Raw genomic sequence first — 22245 nt, 5'->3', positions numbered from 1 at the left:
GTCTTTTACGGTGGTGAATTTTCGTACTGATGTGATTTTTACATGCATACCTATTATATAAGTGTTCATGTTCAGCCAGTCAAAGTGTCCCATTAGGACAGCGCTTTTCGGTTATTTTCTTCTATCTCCCTGTCAGGAATAGGAAACTGTGTGTGAACAAATTATGCACTCATAAAAATATTTCTTTCTTTCCTTGCTAAAGATAGTCTTCAATGCATGACTATTTTGGAACAATATGACAAATATCATATGGATCAGAAAGGCAAAAACTCATTTGATAGAGAGAGCAGGCATCGGCAAAGTTATCAAGCACTGTAAACTAGAATTATATCATTTACATAGTAAAAATTGGTCTTAAAGTTTTATTTCCTGTCTTTTTGAAAGAGACATTGAACCAACCACAAGAGCTACAAATTCAGTCACACACTGAGATTGTATTGTTGAGATTGTATTCACATTTTTTTTAATTGTTTGAACATTCATTTGGTTTCTATGCTGCCCTTTAATAGGGTGAGAGCCCATCATCTGCTTAATTAAAAAAAGATGCCACACACATTACTAAAGGCAGTATCAACCAATTAAATATAATCAATATTGTATACTGTATTTATAAAAACAATCACGAAAGCAAAAACCTCATTTTCTTCACTACAACAATGTTGTGTTTAGTGTCCTTAATGGATTACGTTGTATAGTGTTAACTGTTGATGAGTTAATTTAAGAGTAAAGGACATCACATAATAAATGAGTTTGGATACATATTTATATGCATTTTGTTGGTGTTTGAATTCATAATATTATATTCAAAACTTAATATATATTTTAACAAAACAACAAATAAAGCAAAGTGTATTGTGTGCAAATGTCATTTAGTATGAAGAGACATCCATAAAGATGTCAAGCATACAATGTATTCAACATCATTGGATTTTTTTTCTCCTTTTCACAATCCCAAAACAAAATGTAGGAATGATGCTAACAATCCATCATTCGTATTTCCTAGTCTTGAGCGGCCAGATGAGAATTGTTAACAGGCCAACTGCGGCAGCCAACGCCACGCCTCCTGTTACCGTTGCCATGACGTCACGATAAAACCAAATACACGCAGGGCAGCATGCCTCTGTGCTGTGGAAAAGAAAGAGGGAAAGACAGATTGGTCAACTGGGCATCTGTAAGGACACTTGCACAATCTACCATTCCAACCATTTTCATTTTGATTTGAGAAAGACACATACTGTTGTGTTGTCATGCTCTATGCGGAAGAGAAACTCATCACGTTTTAACATGATAACTCATTATGTGAATCTATCAAGTTATAAAGTAATAATAAATAAATACATATTAAAACCCCCCAAAAAATCTGTATGAATAAAGATGTATTATACACACACACACACACACGCGCACGCACCCACGCAGACACACACGCACGCACACACTTAACTGGCTTGCACACATTAGCCAGACGGTGGCAGTAGTGTGGCACAAGTAGAGTTTATTTCTCAGTCCAGCAAACTTATTTTCGAGGAGCAGTGAAAATATACAGGATGCCTGTGAGAATTCTTAATTTTGCTGTTTGTATGTGCTACTGTACTGCCATATTTATTCTAAAGTAACATTTGATGTTTACCTATTAACCTGATGTTTAAAAATGACCTCAATAGTGATGCCAAGTTAGGCCATGTGTTTGTAGAGCAGGCTGTGTTTGACTAACTTGTGTAAAGTTACTAGGGATTGGAATTGATAAGATATTTAGGATTCAGATTCCATTATTTATTCTGTTTAACGGTTCAATCCTTTAACGATTATCTCATGTTTTTGCGAAAAAGGAGATTAAACAAGGGGATTGGCATCCACTTAAACAAGAAGATTACTATCCATGTTTTATGTTTTAATTGCATTTGTAAACAAGATACATTTCTCAAGGTAACAATCTCAACGGTGCGGACCAAAGAGGTCAACATCCAAGGACTCCCTGATGGAATGGAGTGCCGTAGACTCACCAGAATAAAAAAAAAAAGATTTGTTCTGAAAATAAGTGTATATATGGTAAATAGTCTTTCACTTGCTCTTCCACCTTTTAAGACATTCAAAGCGCTTCACACTGATTCACATTTACCTACTGATTGCACAGGAGCAACTGTGGGTTCAAGTTCGTGCTCAATGACACTTTGAGATGGTCACAATGGCCGGGGATAAAACCAACAACCTCTGGGTTGAGAGATGACCACTTCACCACTGAGCCATTCTGCCCAGATATGTTTACCGCTGGCATCAAAACACCATATCTCCAAAATACTGGTCACTTCAAGAGACAGCCCCCCCCCAAAACGGCAAGTTTGTTCAACCATTCGCATTGCATTGTGAAAGAGAACAAGACATTTTTTGCACTTTAGATAATGTGTAAAAACAACACTGTGCGTGTGGACTGGCCTATAGTAATCAATGCCAGTGTAAAATTAGCGAATAAATGTTGTTTAGGAAGTATGATGCCAACGTGAGCAATATGCAATACAAGGTATAAAGCAACTGGGAACTCAAATATGGCAGTGATTTTTTTTTTTTTTTTAGCAGTTCCTATAAACATGTCATTTTGATAGTATGAGGTGTTCAGCTGACAGGGACCATATTCTTCTCTAGAACTGGTAGGCAATAATGGTCCCGGCAAGTTTATTTGTATGCCCCTTAAGACCTGCAAGCTATCTGACAAACTAAACACTGAAAATTCAGGTAAGACAGAATAAATCAAAATTCAAGAGAAAAAAAACAGCTGCCCACCTTACTTTTGGTGATTAACATATGGAAACAGCAAAAAGTAAATACAGAAGCAAAAATACTGCTTTTGCCAAAATTAAATATGCGCAATAAAAACAATATATCGAATTTTCAACTTGATGAGTGTGCGTTTAAGCATAGCAGAATCGTATACGGATCCATCAAATTCGAACACAAAAGAGTCAGCAAGGAAGTCATCTAAACATTTGTGAAAGGTAAATGATTCTGTTAAGTCGAGTTAGAGATCAGCTCAGAATTCCTGGGTCAGGAAAATCTCCAAATCAGCCGTGTCATTGGATAAACTGCGAGGGTTAAAGCTGCGGGGAATAGTTCTGGCTTACAGTCCAACTTTTACAATAACGGTATTCTTTCTTTGCAAATATTTAATGTGTGCAAATGTTCACATCTCTCACACAATCTAAGGCATTTGTGCCCAATGTAAAACAATTACTCTGTTTGTTACAAACAGCAAAATAAAGTCACAACCAAAGTCTTTTGACAATGTGACACTGTAATCAGTTATTACGTATTACATACTGTAGTGTGTTATTACACAACAATACATGGCTTATTGAGGATAAACTATTGAAAATGAGTGGATGAATGGACTTCAACTGAATTTTACTAAACATTTAGCAAAATCGGAGGAATATTTTTTTATTCATTCAATTATTATGATTTTTTTTTAATTTAAAGCATGTTCAATGAGTAAATTCTATGCTCCATGTAGGTGTCATGATAGATGAGGCACTTTCTTTTCTTGTGCATCCATACATTTTCTACAGCACTTCTTCAATATATGAAAAGATTCAAATAAATGAACTGGTTTCTTAAAACACTGACGCACAATGTCACAAACTACAACACCCACCATGACATTTTGAGTGGCGTAGTGATGCTTACCTGCACGGTCTGATACTCTGAATGATTATGACACCCACACCATTGGCCACCTTGTCCGTGAGGCTCATTGACCCGTAAACAAAGGCTCCACTTTGCTGCAAAACAATACCCACACACACACCCACACACACACACTCTAAGTGAAGGCTCAGAGACTTGACATGACATCATTATTAGAGTAAAGCACAATGGAAGGAAATCTATCTATGGAGAAGATCCCCTGTCTGCACTTTCATCCCAATTGAATATATATAATTTTAGACCTGCATGAAAAACTACTGCAGATACAGAACAGATTGGAATTATACCAAATGTCCTTGATTACGGGGAAGATTAATCATTGAATTGACTCAGAATTATTTTATTATGATTTGAAAGGGATGGGAATCACTCCAAGTTTTATGAACTCTTCTTTCAACGAGAGAGGTGACGCCATAGCTTGGACGCAGCTCAATCCTTACGAAGACCAATTTGTCAATCGCAGGGCACATAAAGATGAACAACCACGCGCACTCTCACCTAAGGACAGTTTAGAATCTTCATGACTGTAACAAGCAGATTCAAATCCGTAATCTCAGAACTGCAAGGCGTATGTGCTACTGTTGAAATGCTGATGGTTGTATAGTGACAGATAGAAAGCACGTTTCCAAATGAAACTAAATGTACAAATAATTGAATTGAAAATATAGTTCTTTGTCAGAATATAAATTTATTTCTGTTTGGTTCTATATGTTTGGTAGTTCTGGTGCACTGGTAACTATTGCAGCAACAGTTCATTTGTTTGGCACAGCTAAAAAAATATAAAAAAAACAGCATTGTTTAGTTGTGTTTTCGATGCCACTGGCAATGATAAAATGTAATTTTTGATTTGATTGAATATCTCAAGCTGAAAATATTTAGGAAATGCTGTTTAGGAAAAACATTCGAGACAAAAATAAACTATGTGGAAACAGCCCGGCCATGACTCAGCAGGACAAATTCTGCTTATCTTTCTCCGCAAGCTGCCATGGGTGTGAGTTTTCGGGCGTGTCTTCCCCAGACTTACCGTTTGCTCCCCGATGAGTTTGGCAGTCATGGAGAGAGACATGACCAGGATTACAGCTGAGCCAGCTCCCAGCAGCACAGCTGCACCATAGATGCTTTCAGCTCCCATGTTCTTGTCAAAAATCACCCAGAGGGCAAAGGCGATAACCAGAAGCAGGCCGACAAAATACATCATCTGAAAAATACAGCATATCTCACTAAATATCAGGCGTTGATCACATGATTGTTGACTGTACTCGCTGATCTTAGGTTGATCTGTATCCAGTAAGATAATGATATAATTATCAAAACAACTCCAAAACCAGATACAGATTGTCTAATTATTTGGAAACAAATCTGTTGACTGTTCAGTTTTGAGGCTTGTTTTGTATCATAACTACCCAACCATCTACTGTATTTTGCAAAACAGAACATTAAATTTTGTGGTACAAGCTGTACACTAACTATTGCAGGCTATATCGTAGGCAATTGTCCTGTCTTCAGTGTATATCAATATTTACAAAGAAGTGAAGGGTGGACTGATTTTGAGCATAGAGAAATATGAAGTTGAACTTATTGCAATGTTTTTACTCACAGTGATGCCTACAACTTTGCTGATTGGCTTCATGGTCAGTGAGCTAACGAAGCCGCTGACATACATCACAAGCGGTATGATGGCAATGTATTTCTGTCAGACATAAAGGTACACGTTAGACTGCAACAGAGAAATTGCATGAATGCTGATGTGGCGCAATCTCTTACCTTTGGTAGCAACAGTGAGTTTGTGAGGTAAACAGAGATGTACGACTGGGACAGGTTGACTATCAGTCTCGTGCACATGTAGAGGAAAGCCATCTTGGATGAAAAGCAACATGAACAAGAATGAGTCGATTCCATGCTGCTTAATTTGTATTTTTTTTTTTTTTTAACATTGCATTTTAAATATTGGCAATTTCAGTTTGTAAAAGGTCTTTTTTCCGGCATCCCATTCAGATGATGCACTGCCACTAAATGCACCACTGAGGTGACAAAAATCATTTAATAGGATCATTTGACCTTGTGACAGGAGTGCCGCCAGGGCTTTAGGGCTCAGTGGGAATGCTTTTTTTTTTTTGCCGAACAAGGTGCCAGGTCACTTAGTATGCTGTGGCAGATGTTAGGAAAGCATCCACTTTCACTTAATGTGTCTGAAAATTATTATCATTTATTTATTTATAAATGACAAATGTATCCTCATTCATCTATCATGCCATTGGCTGATTGTGATGGGCAGAACAAGAAAATTGGTCTTCCATTAGCTAACAGATGTCACAAAGAAAACCTGTATATTCACGTTTACCATTCATACAACAGAATATGTCATGATTAACCATTTTCTTATTGGAGGACATATTTCGCATGCAAAGGGATAAGGTGTGAATTTAATGTTAACAGTTATAACAAAACAAAATTGCTATCCACCTTTTTCATATGCCCCATACATTCCAAGTTATACCTTATAGTCTGTATAGTTACACACTGAAGACAGGCTAAGTGTGCTTCTGTCAGTCGTCAATGGAAGGGGTATCTTGTGATGTAACCCATGCAACCAACGTGTGTTGAACCACTAATGGGCAGACCATCCCTGAGAGTATAATGTTACTGCAGGGAATGCACATGAAAGAAAAAGCGTCTACAGGGTTATTCCACTGAAGAGTTACCACAACTTGACCCGATTAGGGGCGAGTCGCTTGGGAGTCGTTTTTACTGGGATGGGACAGGATAGGAATATTATTTATTTAAATATGATTTGGGACACGATGTTTTTTTTTTTGTTTTTTTTATGTGGGAGTAGCGTTGGACAGGAGTGGACACACACCCACACAAACAGATCCATTCACACTCAAACTCACGTATAATTTAGGCTAGTCCTCATTCAATTTAACATCAATGTTCCATTAATGCAAAAAGAATAAACAAATACAATACAATCATTGTAACAATAGGAGCAATATACTATTGTGCTACGTGGAAGTATTCGTGAAGCGGTTGTCACCTGATAGAAAGAAGGCTCCTTTAGCCAGTGTTTCCATTCCAACACTCGAACAGGTGGCGCACCTTCATCAGGAGAAGATGTAAGCAGCGGATCGTCTACTGACTTCTCTTTTGTGCCAATGTGAAATATGAACGAGAACACTGCTCCAACACCCAGTACGATGAGAGCCAGCATCTGTTGTGCAGAGTAGAGCTCAGATAAACATAGCGCGTATGTACAAGGAATAGCTCAAGAATTGTCGTTACTTGGTTTTGGCTTGGAAAATTACAGTACTTACAGTTATTGGCAAATGCATTAATTTTCAGTACCACTTATCATACTACTTAGTGATACTTGTCAAGTTCGGGTGACCATGCGGTGGCGAGAGGGAAGCCCCTCAAGTTCTGCTTAAGGCCCCAAGCACTACACCATCAGTGCCACAAGTCCTAAAGTAGGGGTTCTCAAACTCAATTATTATATAAAAAGTACATATCAACACATGGGGATGGATGCGCCAATAAAACACACAAAAACAATTCGTCCTCACTAGCTTAACTTAGACTAATAAAAAGTTTTGATATGACTCTGTTGTTTCAGATAAATCGGCCATCAGTGCATCTGTCACTTTGCTCGAGAATCATTTGGCATGCAGCCAATTCCAGCTACCGGCGATGGATGAAGAATTAAATATGTAAAGTGGTGATGTCCCAAACTGGCTAAAGTGAGAAAATGTGACTATTCGGGTTGAAACTTTTTTTTTTTTTAATTAAATAATTATGAGGGTTTGGCATTGTTTGAATTTGGTCAATTTTGGTTCTTTGATTCAATTCAGTAAAAAAAAAAACTAGCTAACCAGTTATTTTTGGATAAAACCGTATGAACTTTAATCTCATGAATATTTAACTGTTTGTGAAATTAACGGAGTTACTCAAAGGGGTATTTTTAACGACTATATTAATTGTATTTATTTATTGCCTTATTTGTTAGGGACAGATACGGAAACATTCTGATGTGTGCATCGTAGTGCTTGGAACAAAAGCTAATTTGCAGTGCCCGTCCAACCCTCCAGGTGATAAACACAGGTTGATGAGTAAAGACAATGACAGCAACACTTACATAATGCAGTACGAAGAAACAATACAATAAAAAAAAAATCATGGAGCCTTAAACACAAATACATTGTTACTTCTTGCACATCAACGATTCTGTACACTTCTTAACCAAGCTCAATCTTGTGAAGGATTTTAGTTCGGCGGGCAACAATTTCCACAGAATGGCTCCTCTCAGAGAGAATGCAGACTTAGCAAATTCAGTCTTTGTAAAAGCCACCTTACAATCTCCATTTGTGGACGCTCGAGTGATTTTTCACAACCCTGCAGCCGGCCCACAAATGTGCTGAGGCACTGGAGCAAGTCCATTAAGGCATTTAGAATATGAATATGAATATGAATATATATATATAAATATAAATAAATATATATATAAATATATATATAAATATAAATAAATATATATATAAATATAAATAAATATATATATAAATATAAATAAATATATATATAAATATAAATAAATATATATATAAATATAAATAAATATATATATATATATATATATATATATATATATATATATATATATATATATATATATATATATATATATACACACACACACACACACCCCCACACACACACACACACATGCTAATAGCTAAATATTAGCTGTGTATTAGCATTTGTGTGATAACATTAGACCTTACTTATCCGATTCTGACTTTGGGTCAGGATCTGCACCAACTCTCTGGTGTTAGACGCCGACCGAGGCAGTCCCCTGGGCCGGTCGGGCGGGCAGGCTAGCCAACCACGTGATGGGCCTTATGATGATTAAAAACATTGTTCCACGATTTTCTATTCCCAGACGCGGGTCACCCGCCCCCCATTTGGAACCAGGCCTGGAGGTGGGCCTCGCTGGCAAGTGCATGGTTGGCAGGACATGGGCTCACCACCAGTGGGAGGGGCCAAAGGGGTCAGGTACCTTGTCAGCTTGGCGGAGGCAAAAGACAAGGATCTTGGCGGTCCAATCCCCGGCTACAGAAGCTAGATCTAGGGATGTGCAATGTCTCCTCTTTGGCATGGATGGAGCTTGAGCTGGTGTGCGAGGCAGAGAGGTTCCATCCCCACACACAACTTGTGCTCTGGTACCAGTCCTCTTGAGAGGGGTTGGGCACTCTGGAGTTGCCCACAGTAAGAGAGGCTGAGCAGGTGTCGGCCTACTAATTGCACTCCGGCTTGGATGTTGAGGTTCACCCTAGTGAGAAGGTAGCCTTCTTCGGGTGAGGGGGATGGGCCCTGACTGTAGTGCTTATGCTTCAAACACCATCTGAGAGTACCCACCCTTTTTAGTCCTTGCAGGGTGCACTGGAGAGTGCTCCCACTGCGGACTCCCTTATTATGCTGGTGGACTTAAGTCTCAAGACCTCTCATGGCCTTGTTAAACTCCTCCCACGCGCAAGTTTTTGCCAAAGATGTCTTCTGCTTGGCAAGCCAGTACCTGCCAGCTGCCTCCGGACCACCTCAGGCCAAAACGGCCTGACAGGTATCTTATATAATCTTGACGAAATCCCTTATTTTTGGTTTCCACCAGCGGGTTCGACACCAACCATGTTATCGCTCCGATTGGCCACCTCAACAATGGAGGCGCGGAACATTGTCCACTCTGACTCAATGTCCCCCAGCTTCCCTCGGGACGTGGAAGAAGTTCTGCCGGAGGTTGGAATTGAAAGTTCCCAGTAAACCGTTACAATACATTCATCTGCCAGGTTGGTCTGGCATCTTCCCCCACCATTGGCGGACCCACACCACTTGGTGTTCCAGTTCTGCGCCCAAAATTCAAAAGTGAAATCTAATTATTTTCCTGCAATAAGGGGCGGAAAATATAAGATTTATTCTCTCAGTTACTTTTCATGTCAACATATGGGTGTTTCTTTTTATATTATGAAATAAAATTTAAGAAAAGAAAAACGATCTAGCTAGTTAGAGTCGATCAATAGAATTGATAATATTGTTGCCCAGTAACGTCATAATTGTAATAAGACATTCATTCATGGAGCACATCACTTGGGCCTGATAGACCAATGAAAATAAAACAAAAATAACGTGACGCTCGGTTGATGCTGCATCCCATATGACAGGGAAGTCAAAAATGTGCATCCTGCACCGAGGAAAAGTGGATTAGAATGCCGCTCAAATCTTACCCTAAAGAGCGGAACATCAGCCGACCCCAGATTATCTGTGATGTCCTCTTGAGCCAGGAAGTGAAAGAGCAGAAATGCCACAGTGTATACCGTGATGTTGGCCACCACAGTGAAGGCATACCTGCCAAAAGAGGCACAGTAATTCAGTTAACTTTCTACTTCCACTTCAAAACAGATAAATGGAGATCTGAGCTAATATATGTATATTTTTGCCATGTTGCACAATACAACAGAAAACCCCAAGCAGAGGTCCCTTCATCATAGGCGTTGACACATAAGCTACTTCCAAACAAAGAAGAACTGGATGACTCAAAGACACCTGACTCTTTTCTTTGTCAATTTTTGGCACATGACACATGACGCACATCTGCCAATGACAAATTAGTCACGCAAACGGACAAGCCAAGAAAGGTGACACATTGTCAAATTGCTGCATCTAATCAGACATTTGCTTGCCCGTTCAAGGAATTATAAACATTGGTAGGAATATATATTATGGTGACAACGTATGTAAAATGATCAAATCAAAAATATATTAAAATCCATTTACTGTCATTGACGGATAAAGACGTCAAAAATCCATTTTATTTACTCGGCTGGTAGTGAATGAGTTAATAAAATATATCTTGATGAGAGCTTCTGTGGTTTGCTGTGGATTTTTACAAGACGTTGAAAAATAAAAATTCTGATCAATATATTGGGTTGTTTAGAACGTAAAATCCATGTGATTGTATAATAGTCACCACTCATGTCAGCACATACCTGACCACTAATAAAGTGAATCATTAACCCCAAATAAAGTTCAGCCGATCTTGTAAGATTGTGCTGGCATGTATATTTATCTCCATCTTAAAAGCTACAACAATAAGCGTAAAATGGTTTCAAACCCACATCGTGGGTATGGTTTCCTTTTGAGGGTGCTTGGAATATCTGAACATTTTTAAACGTGAAGGAAATGTGCACTTTTGGTATTTTAGCAAGAAACATGAAGTCAATCCATATCATTATCTTTTGGGGGCCAGATAAAGAGATGTAGTGGGCCAGAAGTGGGCCTTGAATTTGACACCTGTGTTGAGACTCTTCATCAACTGTACTTGCATGCAGTAGTCAAGGGTAGCTTTTGAAAGAGGGCAAGAACTAGGCGGAAGGGGAACTTGTGCTGATGACTGAACTTTTGGTGTAGAGGCCGTGTGATGGTGTGGGGAGGCATTTCAATCACTGAAAGGTGCATTGCAATACTGAGCGGAGATCCTGCAACTATTGGCAGTGCCACATCCCACACAGCCTGGGTCAGAAATGCAAGTCTCCAAGACAACCATTCTTGCCCCGGATACAGAAGTGGTATTGGGAGCACAAGGAAAAGTCTTGACCTCAACCCAGCTGAACACTTGGGATCAGCTTTGGCGTGTGGTCTGTGCTTGAGTGACAAACATTAAAAAGGGATTCCCAATTGGTAAATTTAATACATTGGCAAGCTGTATTGTAACAAGTTACAACAGAGACATAACACTAACAATCCAACCTGGTTTTGTAACTTGGACAGAAATTTCCTCAAAACACATTGGAACCATTGTGATAATCATGTACGATCAGTTTGTGTCCAAAAACCAACAGCCATCTATGGAAAGCTAGGGGAGAATATCAGCACAACAATATCCCACACAAACACAAGTAATCGAAGTGTATCAAATGAATTGAGCTTGTGCTGTACATGTTTTTCGATAATGCGAGGAAGAGAAACAACGAACATAGAATGTGTAAATTCACATTTACATTAAACATTACTAATCGGCCCCATTTGCCTCTGTTTGGGACGTTTAGTGTGGGGGTTCGGGTTTGGGGGGCCTGGCAAGTTCTCCCTTTTCCTCTAGGTTCCGGCAGTCTCCCGCCAGGCACGCCTCCGACCGGAGAAGGCGTCGGCTCCTGCGCACCTGCAGCTCATCATCAGCAATCACCGCGGGGGTTTAAAGCTCAGCGCTGCCAGGAGCCAGACGCCGGATTATTCCGTGACCTACCTCGGTACCCGGTCCACGTCGACGTTCGCCTCGTGCACGTCTGCTCCTTGTGCTATGCAACCCGAGTTAACCTTTGTCTGTCCTCGCTCTCCCTCCAGCCGCCCAGCGCCTGCCCGAGCCCGATCCTCCGCCGCCAGCCGCCGAGCCCCGGAGCGCCGATCGCACCTCGTTCGCCCGTACGCCGCCTGCCTGCCCTTCTCCGCTTCCGTCGGCTCGCCGCCGCCCTCACCTCCACGCCGCTCTCCTCGCCCGCGCTCCTCCCGCCTCAGCGCCGGTCCCCACCCAGCCCGTCGCCTCCGCTGCACCTCCGCTGGCGTGCACCTCTCCACCGCTGCGAGCTCTCCGGCACTGGCTCGCCGCTCTTCCACCTGCCCTCCTCTCCTGGCCTCCGAACCCGCTCCTCTTCCCCCGATCCTTTCAATAAATCCTCCACGCTTGCTCTTGGGTCCAGTCTTCCTTCCTCACGGTTCTCTGAACCATTACATTTAGTTTGCCATTACAAAATAGAACTGCGAGAAAATGCAAAGACCATGCTGATTGAATGCATCCGTATGAACAAGGATATCCTGTATTGCATTTACTACTCAGCATGTGCTGACCACTGCGCAATACTAACGTAGAGAGAGAGGCCCAACAGGATAACGCTAACCGTATACAGTTTAGTGTAGTTTTAGTAAATGTGGCAACCTAGATGAGATTTTATGTGGCGGCTCCCTTCATCAAAGATTTACATAAGTCTACAAAAGATGTTGAATAGCAAACTTTAACATTGCCTTTAATTTACAAGATAATGTCACACAATTTAAAGGGACAATTGATTGATGTTAACATTGGTCATGTAAAACTGACATTAGCACTAACCCCCCCCCCCCTGGTCTAAAATGGCGACCAATCACCACCAAAATTCAAATGCACGCAACTACTCTTGTCCACTTCTGGGATCACTTGCACAAAATCAAAAATACCGTGCCGATCCCTTCTCCACTTACAAATGCTGACGTGGACAAGAGCATGAATGTGCACACAAACCCCAACTGGTTTAGCTATGCTAAATTTGTGTCAAGTCTCAGGAGCCGGCAAAAGGCAGCCTACAGGCGGGTCTGGATGTTTGCCTTAGCTTCTACCGATTTCGTCTAATGTGCAATGCCTTTAAGCCATCCATGATGTCATTAGCCTACCTGTACGCTGTGAGCTCCACCTTGGCACTCTCACTGGACACCAGCTCTGGGATGAGGGAGAGGTGTGAGATCTGAGTGGCCGCCCAGCCAAACTGGAAGATGACAATGAAGGGGGCGAAGTAGACCATCTTGGCCCATTGAGGGGTGTTTGTCGAGCAGGCCAGGCAAGGGTTGAAAATGAAAGGAAAAGACAGGATAACGCAGATGGTTCCTGGTAGGAAGAAATGGAGAATCACTGTAAAACGTTTCATCAGATTAAGAAATCAAGTTGATTGGTAGTGAAACGTGCATTCACAACTAGATTTTTTTTTTTTTCGATCCAGTGGTGCCAACACTCAAGTAATTGTTTGAAAAATTACCCCAAGCTAAGGGAGATATGTGAGAATGTCTGTGGTGTAGTTTGAATTCCGCATTTAAGGGATTGTATTTAGGAGAATGTCATGTGTTACACAAAGATGAGTATTCTGATCAAGAAAAACAAACACCCTTTACAGTGCCACAGGGTCTCATAAAATAACTGTAAACTACATCGGACATTGAGACAAAACACCCTACTTTAAAAGACAAGGCCTTGGAATTTTTATTGAAGGAAAATGTTGCCACTTGCTGTCACCTGAAAATGACAAGCTCAACTAATGACCAATCATGGCTCAGCTTCAGAAAACAGGCGAGCCGCGAATGGTTATCATCAAAGCTCTGAGGAACTGTGATGTAAATTTTAGTCGAGAGAAAGTTACAAAATGGCCGCCACCTGAGATGGCTACCAATGGGTGTATTTTTCTGTGTAACTCATGTTCCACTAACACAACATTCACCAGAATGCCATGTTTAGATTTGTGAAGGCACATAAAACATATTATTGCAAAGAATTTTTGGAGCGGGTCGACTTCCCCTTAGTAGAAACATGAGCACAAATCCCCAAAACAATTAGTTCTGAACCAACAAAGTTTAGTTTTTTTTTTTTTTTTTTTATTGGAATCCGCACACCTCTTGCCAATCTGCGGAAAATTTTCGATTCTTGAAACCAGTCCCTGGTACAACGAGACCGATGTTTAGGAGAACGAAAGTAAACAGCTACAGCTGTTGTGAAATGCGCTATATAAATAAAGCTGTATTTTATTGTAAAAAATAACAACTGCAATGGTGTGGTCAACTTGGGATGTTTGAAGTAACCAATCAGCTTCCAACTCATGTTAAATGAGCCCGCAGACTGCTGCCAACTCCGAGTCTACCGATCAACTCATTTTATATCCACGCAAGCTCACCACTCAACCACAGTGCTGCCCTCTCATTTCTCACCATCCTCCCAAATTACCCCTAAACAGCCTTTTATTAAGTGTCCCTGATCAGATTAAGTAGTACTTTGCACGTTTGTATTCCTTATAGCTGCAGATGGAATAAACAAAAGGCGTTTACAGAACAAAACGAACATTCGCCGCTGGTCTTGGGAGTCTTGTTCATTGTGGTCAAATATTTGCTTGCTGATTTACTCCAAGTACCAGAAAATCTGATTTCCTAAAACACAAACAATGCTCAATATATCAGGGTGCCGTTCGGATATCACGGGTGGCTCAAAACACAGTCATCTGACTGATAAGAATCTTGTTTCCCGTTATTTTGCCCTATGGGCAATTTCGCTAACCAGGCGGCAGAAACAGAAGTTGCCTTTTTTTCTTGTAGCTGATATTGAACCCACAAGTTACCTTTTCTCATCCTACACCGTGTTCCACAAAATTTGACATAATTTCATCAATTGTAGCTCAAATGAGTGTGTTTAAAAACTATATGAAATGTTAGACTTGCCACTTTTTTAAGCCACCATATGCATTTGCAACACTGTTATTGCCATTAAATATTTGTATGTTTTTGGAGGGCACACATTTTTGTAACTCCTTTTCCACTTTAAATGAACGGTCAACGGTTCTTGAGGAAGAAAAAGAAAAAAAAATAGCTTTCATTTATGGATTTTCGTTTTGAGAACAGCCGTGAGAGCAGCTTTGGTTAGTGATGGACTGATATGTTTTTTTTTTTCAGGGCTAATCCAATACCGATTGTTAGTAGTCGAGGAAGACGATATCCAGTATTTGAAGGTGCTATTCATTTGCGGTAAAAGTGAAAATATTGACATGAAAAATTTTGGGTAATACAAATTCCCAACATTGTTTAAAAGCCCTAAAGGACAATTTCATTAACCAGCACTTCTAATTTGTAACATGTTCACATTTGTTTTGTTTTGCTTTTTTCATCTTAGAATATAGACTTCTTCTTTTTGGCTTTTCCCTTCAGGGGCCGCCACAGCGAATCAGTTGCCTCCATCTAACCCTGTCCTCTGCATCCTCTGCTCTCACCCCAACTACTTTCATGTCCTCTTTAACTACATCCATAAAACTCCTCTCTGGTCTTCCTCTAGACCTCTTCCCTAGCACTTGGAAACTCAGCATCCTTCTGCCAGTATACTCACTATCCCTTCTCTGGACATGTCGAAACCATCCCATCTTAGAATATAGACATTGTATAAAAATTCAAACAGAAACTGCAGGTAGCTCGTAGGCTAAGCAGTAAATGAAAAAAATTTCAACTGACCAGCAGGTCACCAGGGTGAGGTGCCAGCAGAGAATTTAACATCTCAAAATAACCAATTTTTAATTGATCGCCTATCTGCCATTGCATTAAAAAAAAAATGGCTGATGCTGATGAGCACCAAAATGAAGACTATCGGTGCCAATAATTGGCCCAACCAATACTCAGTCTATAAGTAGCTTAGACAGGTTAGTGCAACTTGCTGTAGTTGCAACGTTGATTGAAATATTTCATGCTGATAGTCGCTAAACAAACTAGGCACATAGGCTTGTCTTTAAATTGGTTGAACATGATCTGCTTTCTATTTAGCTGCAACGGCACAGTTTTCTAATTTATTTTTTAAATTACAATCACAATCCCTCTCTTTTTCGCTGATGGAGAAAGACCCCATAGACACGCTACTAAGCGATGTCTGTCATCAAGTGGTGAACTGTGTGACGACAACATAAAACTGATGTTTCATTCTCTTTCAAAAACAGAGGCCACGCCAAGTGTGGGTGCTTTGTTAACAGCTGCTTTTTTTAGTGCCTAGAATTGGAAAATATTTAATCTATATTTTTAATATTATGTTATTGTGTTCCATCATTTGTGCAACACTGTGTTACAGCTGTGGTTTTCTTTTTATCGTTACAAATAAAGATGAGTTGAGACCAGTTGACCTTTGAAAATTGTGTTTAAAAAACATTTAAATGGTTAAAACAGTAATAAAAGCACCGACGGGGGAAAAAAATCCTGACGGAGGTTGTGCCAAATCGTAGAGTTAAATAGTATTTCCCTGTGTACTGAACTTTTTTTTCCTTGACAACTATCACTAGTGCTGCGTATCCGTGCCACCTGCGGTTACATTTTAAAAGACAACCAAATCACATTATGTTTGCATTGTACTACTGGTTGCATTCATTACTCACCCAACAAATGCCAGCTTTTTCTCTTGCCGGGAGTTCTGTCAGAATCGAATCCAATGAGAGGAGTGCAGACTCCATCTGCCACCTGGCCGATGAGCAACAACACACCGGCAAAGGTACTCCGGAGGCCCAGGACCGAGTGTAGGTAGACCAGCAGGTAGGTGAACCACATCGAGGCGCACAAATCATTGAGAAAGTGCCCGACGGCGAAACACAAGCGCCGGCAGAGCGACAAGGTCCTTATCTCCCTTTCGACCGGGACACACGCCTCCATAATGACTTGGACTGGTGATTCAAGTGTCTTTATTTATAATTCAGAGATTTGTCCTTGTCGTATTTACAAATATACAATACTTACACTAAAAAGAGGAACACCTGCAAGGCAACTTGCTAAGCTTTAAAGAAAATCGGCTTCATTAAGCATCTAATTAATTCAGCGTGAAGGATTATGACACAGTGGGTCCCCACCTCGCTAAAACTAATCTTGATGGAACACTTAAAAAGAGAGAAGAGAAATAGATTCTTGAGCGCTACATCATACACTGAGGTGGAGCTTTCGAGTCAAGGTTGTTTCGAGCCTCCTCCTCCTCCTTGATATCGAAATGATTAATAGACCAGGCGACTTTGCTTTTAAATGCTTTCAGGCAATGCAAAGATGAATAATCAAACAACGACTGCCTTTCACTCAACCATTAGTACTGTACTTTCTTTCTTCTCCCGACAAAGCAAAAACGAGAACTGTAGCTGCTGACGGGAAAAAAACAATCACCTGGTGAAACTTGCCATTTAAGTCTCAAAACATCTTCAAATGTTGTTGGCATGTTCGGCACCGCATGACTTCAAACTTCCGTTTTCGTGTCTTTTTTTTTTTACACGCATGCCGTGGTTCCACTTCTCCATTCGAATCACAAAGTCGAAGCAAGACACGTTCCACTCATCTCAAGCCAGACGTAACTCCAAAAAAATACAAAAGCAGAACATTTGAAAGACAACCCGCGTCTCCGTTTGTCTAAACATCTAGCCTTAATGCCTACAAAAAGTGCAAGCGCGATGACGACGTTGCATTGTGGGATATGTAGTGCAGCGTACGCTTCTGAAGCCATTGTGTACCCCAACTTCCGTCGAAACAGTTGAACAAGATGTTGGCATACAATACTGTATAATATTCCCAATAGACAGCAATCCGGCCAAACAGATGAAATTGACAACTTTAAGTCGAATAAACAACCAAACCCGAACAAAAACACGGGCACAATTCTCCCCCAAACCCCATACACGTGCAAAAAAAAAAAAGAAAGAGAAGAAAGAAAACATTCTACCGGATACCTCCTGTTGCTTAGGGGGGAAAAGTCACATAATATGCTGTAGTGGTTGGAATGTTCAGTGGTGTAAAATGCTGTGGATCACGTCCTATTTTTCTCATGTGGGTGACTGTAATAGACAATTTAAATTATCGATTTGCACCATCAGAAACCACAATAATAACCTGTGTTGAATAATTCTGGGTCAATCAAAACCAACGGCAGATAAATGCCATACAGATTTAGCTTGAGCAAGTGTACTAAATGTTACGTCCTATACTATATTCCCTTTCCTGCTGTTGAGATGAGAACATGGTGGAAATTTGCTGGCTGTTTTGTAGGTCCAAAGTCTCTCCAAAAAGTGATAAATGTGTTGGGATCAGGTGATGAATGCATGCGCATGACATCTTTTACGACGCCAACAATCCCCTCAATTGGTCAATTCTCTTTCTCCTCCATGCAGAATTTTCTCTCACCTCTGTGTACATTTAGCAAAAACAAAGCTAAGGTGACATAAAAATGTATTTTGAAAGAAGCAGCCAATAAGGTTAATATTGTTAAAAATAAGATTGTGTTATTCTAAACCAAAAAAATAATTTGGTCACGTTTTCTTCATCTAAGGAACTTGGAGCATGTAAATTGCACAGAAGTGCATCAAGACTGTCCGTACAGTGTTGTGAACGCACAACACACCACAGCACCTTACAGATGTTGATAGTCCCAGTTAGAGTGCAAACTGTACACTGTGTAGTGAAAGAGATATGCAAGTTCATTGACCATGCTTGCTTCCACAATAACTGCATGTCTGTGGACAAAAGCGCACACGCACTCACACACACATTCATACATAGACACAGTAATCCTGTAAACATTTGTGAGACATTAGATGAAATGTCATGGCGGGACACTCGTTGAGCTTTAAACATTTTACTTAGAAAGGCACAAACTATGATTTCCTGGTAAATTATTCTGATGTAAGAAATAAAATTTGAAAGACATCTTCCCCCATGTAAATCAACATTTTCGGCCATAACTCAAGATATAAGCGTCGTGAAGGACTCTTCCTAGATCAGTCTTTATTAAGTTTTGTTTTCGTAATTGTTAATTCCAAACCTAAAATTTCCACTGTAATTGTTTTCTGTTTTTTTTTCCAAAAGTGCAATAATAGTAAGAGAGCTTAATATCTGTTTCTCTCAATCTTCCACAGTACCTGAGGCCAGTGACTGTGCTACAAAGTCCACGTTGACAGACAAAAAGAAAGCCAGAGGAAGGGGAGGAAAAAAATGGAACTCCAGAACACAACAACATAAAAATAAGTCTTCAATGCAGGGATCTGACTTTGAAAACTGAGGATTCAATTACAAAAAAGAAAAAAAAAATACATAAAATTCCTCCAAATTCTGTTATAGATGAAAAGCTTCCTGTCTCTCTCTGATTTAACATGATCATATTTTCAACTTTCCTCTTTACTTTGATCCCCAAAAACACACCAAAGGAAGAAAAGGAAAGCAATAAATTTCTTAAGGAGCAGAATTCTGATGGTTCCCCCTGAACAACAGCTGCTTCACTGTTGGAACAACAAACCTTCTTTATGGAATCTAGAATACAACAACTGTTTCAAACAGTATCTTTTTTCATATTCACGCCACAGTTTCATTGTTACAGCTTTTTAAAACTTTTTTCTTCCAAGCTTCCCGCCGTCCCCCTCCCTCCTCGTAATGCAGGTGAGTTTTTTTTTCTGCTGATAAAAGGAATCAGAGTCTGTTGTGAGTCAGTATGACTGCAACATTCCTTTAACACATCAGCAGCCAGGGAGCACTGAGAACGCAAAAGATAGAAGCAGGGGCAGGGACGGGGGGAAGGGAAGTGGGGGGTGAGGAGGAAGTAAAGTGAGGGGGGTAAACGGGTGAGGGGTAATCTGGGCAGAAAAAAGGACAGGGAGGGCTCTGTGTAGTTGCTTCCATTTAAAACTTGACAGTGACAACAAGGTTTCAAGTTCTCTCCAATCACTTGGTTCACTTGTGCCTCTGGAGGGCTTTCCTCTTTCTCCTTTTGAAGAAACAACAGCACCTGGGGATGAACAGACGAGACATTTTTGTTAAAAACACGCTGTCCATTTTTCTCACTGACGTCATTTAACAAAAGTGGAGCACACGCGTATCAATAATTGGCACATATTTTAAGCAAAGACCCGATTGTCTGACATCTTTCAAAAATGATCTTGACCTTTAATTCGGTGATAAGTTTTTTTTTTGGAAGTAATCGTTCATCCTCAGTCTGCTTAGAAGTCCGTCAAGGCTGACAATAACCAATGTTAAACTATTTTGAACCCCCAATTTATTTATTCATTTATTTAACTCCTTTTGTGCGTGCGTGTGGACACTTGGGAATTTTGCTGAGCCAGGGAGTCTATGATTGTGACGTGAACCAGAACAGTAGCCAATTGAGAAGCCACCCAGAGCTCAAACTTTTGCCGGACACTAATCGAGCAGCAAATGAATGCACTGCGCGTTTTCCCTAAAACAAAAAGAAAAAAAAAGGCCATAATAACTCTGCAAGTGTAATGTCTATCTGTCTGTCTGAACCAGACAACTTCCCTTTGTCTACTACTTCTCTTGCTGCTTTGTATTTTTTTTTCTTTTGGAAGTCATGTGGTACCATGCTGTCTCTCAGAGGTCAATCTTGGTATTACGACAAATTTCAATGATGGGGAAAGAGAATCACAATTATTCAAAATTCTACTCTAAAGCGGGTAATGTCCTTATACAAAGAAGCGCTTCAAATTCTGAATTAAAAAAAAAAAACTAAATCAAGATCCTTCCATTATTGTCCAGTCCTCAATAAACAGGCTACTAAGCTGGAACAATCTTATTATTTTCAAGGATTGCTGCCTCGTATACAAAATCTTTCACAGCTTAGCTCGACTTAGATCACCTGAAACAAAGGTTAATAGAGGGGCTCCTAAAGGAGATTTGGTTAGTCAGCTTTTTCTTAGAGGGTACGCAATAATCGGAATGCGATTCCACAAAACATAGGAGAAATACATCATGCAGCTCATTGAAATGTCTAACAACCACATTTGTTAACATTAATCCCGTGCGTAATCGTGAAAAAGTTGTGTGTAATGTTGCTGTTTTCAAAAGATTTTCCTCTGTATTTAGTTTTCTGTTAACTTACTTTTTCATACCAGGTAACATCCCTTCTGGCAGGAGGGACAACCAATACAAATTAACTATTTGGCTATAAATAGGTGCATTTAGATTTTATCATTGAAAATGAGTGCACTTATATAGCTTCAAATTACTAAAGAAATTGTGGAAAATTGGTTGTCAGGGAAAACAAGTAAGCAGTAAACACATTTAAAATTGGGTTTAAAAAAATCCAACCCTTATCAACAATCACTAACAACTGACAAAGCCCTACTCTCAATAAGTTATATTCTGTTAATTATGGCATTAAAATAACTGTATGCCACACATTGAGTGGGCCCCACCATTAATAAAAAAATGATATAAATAATTACTATTTTCAGTTTTATTTTTTGTTGCGAATACATTTTTTTGGTGGGGGAAATTTAAATACTGTATGTTTACTCTAATAGAGTGGACCCCCACATAGTCTCGGTTTGGGATAATGTTGTCAATCCCATCATTTTGTTACCTATCCCTAACAGAGTACTCAAAGGAATTCTAAGAACGTCTGTTTACCACCACAGCAAGTTCAATGAGGACTACAAAGCTAGTGAGTAATGAAAGCTCAGCAAGATGTGTTTTACCAAATCAGAGGATCTAAATTAAAATAAAGCAGTCGTTAACATGTAATTTTGTATAGGTTTTCCATCTGACTAACCATAATTGTTTATTTCAAGGGCCAACGTTAGGAAGTGAAGTAATGTGGAAGTGAAGTAATGTATTTCTTTAGTGTTGGGAGTGTGGTGAATCTTTTCTCCTCATCTGACATAAAAGTGGATTTGGCTTCAAAAAGGTTAGTGACTTCTTGTCTAGGTTGTCATTCTTCAAAAGTGACATGTCACAAATTATGACTCGTTCCTATCATATAAGCCTGGTGGGCAGAGTTGGGGTGGCCTTTGGGAATGTGGGGAAAAGATGTGAATTTTCCTGGCCAGCTGGTGTTGTTCAGGGCCAGTCCTGGCCATCACAACCAGTCCGTTTCCCTCCCACCAAAATAATACATGTTAAAAAAAATTTAATCTGCGGCGTCCACTGTATATGATAGTGTTTAAATGACAGCAAGCAACAGAGATTTGTAAAAAAACAAACACTTGTGGTCTCGTA

At 39.9% G+C, this 22245-nt stretch overlaps 2 protein-coding genes across 5 annotated transcripts in view; both read right to left on the bottom strand.

Annotated features, from left to right (window-relative positions):
* Positions 1-432: 432 nt before the first annotated feature.
* mfsd12b (major facilitator superfamily domain containing 12b) lies at positions 433-18716 on the bottom strand. Its single transcript, XM_088312902.1, has 9 exons — positions 16653-18716; positions 13165-13375; positions 9972-10092; positions 6737-6910; positions 5464-5556; positions 5297-5389; positions 4724-4897; positions 3679-3773; positions 433-1125 (listed from the first exon to the last, which is right to left on the bottom strand). Exons 1-9 carry the CDS (start codon positions 16921-16923, stop codon positions 987-989), a joined length of 1371 nt encoding a protein of 456 aa, XP_088169028.1. The 5' UTR covers positions 16924-18716; the 3' UTR covers positions 433-986.
* A 145-nt stretch (positions 18717-18861) lies between these two features.
* csnk1g2b (casein kinase 1, gamma 2b) overlaps positions 18862-22245 on the bottom strand; it is a 36845-nt gene continuing 33461 nt past the window's right edge. For all 4 annotated transcript variants that reach the window (XM_088312905.1, XM_088312908.1, XM_088312906.1 and 1 more), the window contains one exon: positions 18862-20020. In XM_088312905.1, the coding sequence (XP_088169031.1) occupies positions 19966-20020 (55 nt within the window). In that variant the 3' untranslated portion in view covers positions 18862-19965. The remainder of the gene's footprint in view (positions 20021-22245) is intronic.

This window comes from Idiotropiscis lumnitzeri, chromosome 13 (assembly GCF_059441095.1).
Source record: "Idiotropiscis lumnitzeri isolate Australia: NSW breed Sydney's pygmy pipehorse chromosome 13, RoL_Ilum_1.0, whole genome shotgun sequence".
Lineage (NCBI taxonomy): Eukaryota > Metazoa > Chordata > Actinopteri > Syngnathiformes > Syngnathidae > Idiotropiscis > Idiotropiscis lumnitzeri.
This window is presented reverse-complemented; position numbering and strand designations above follow the sequence as displayed.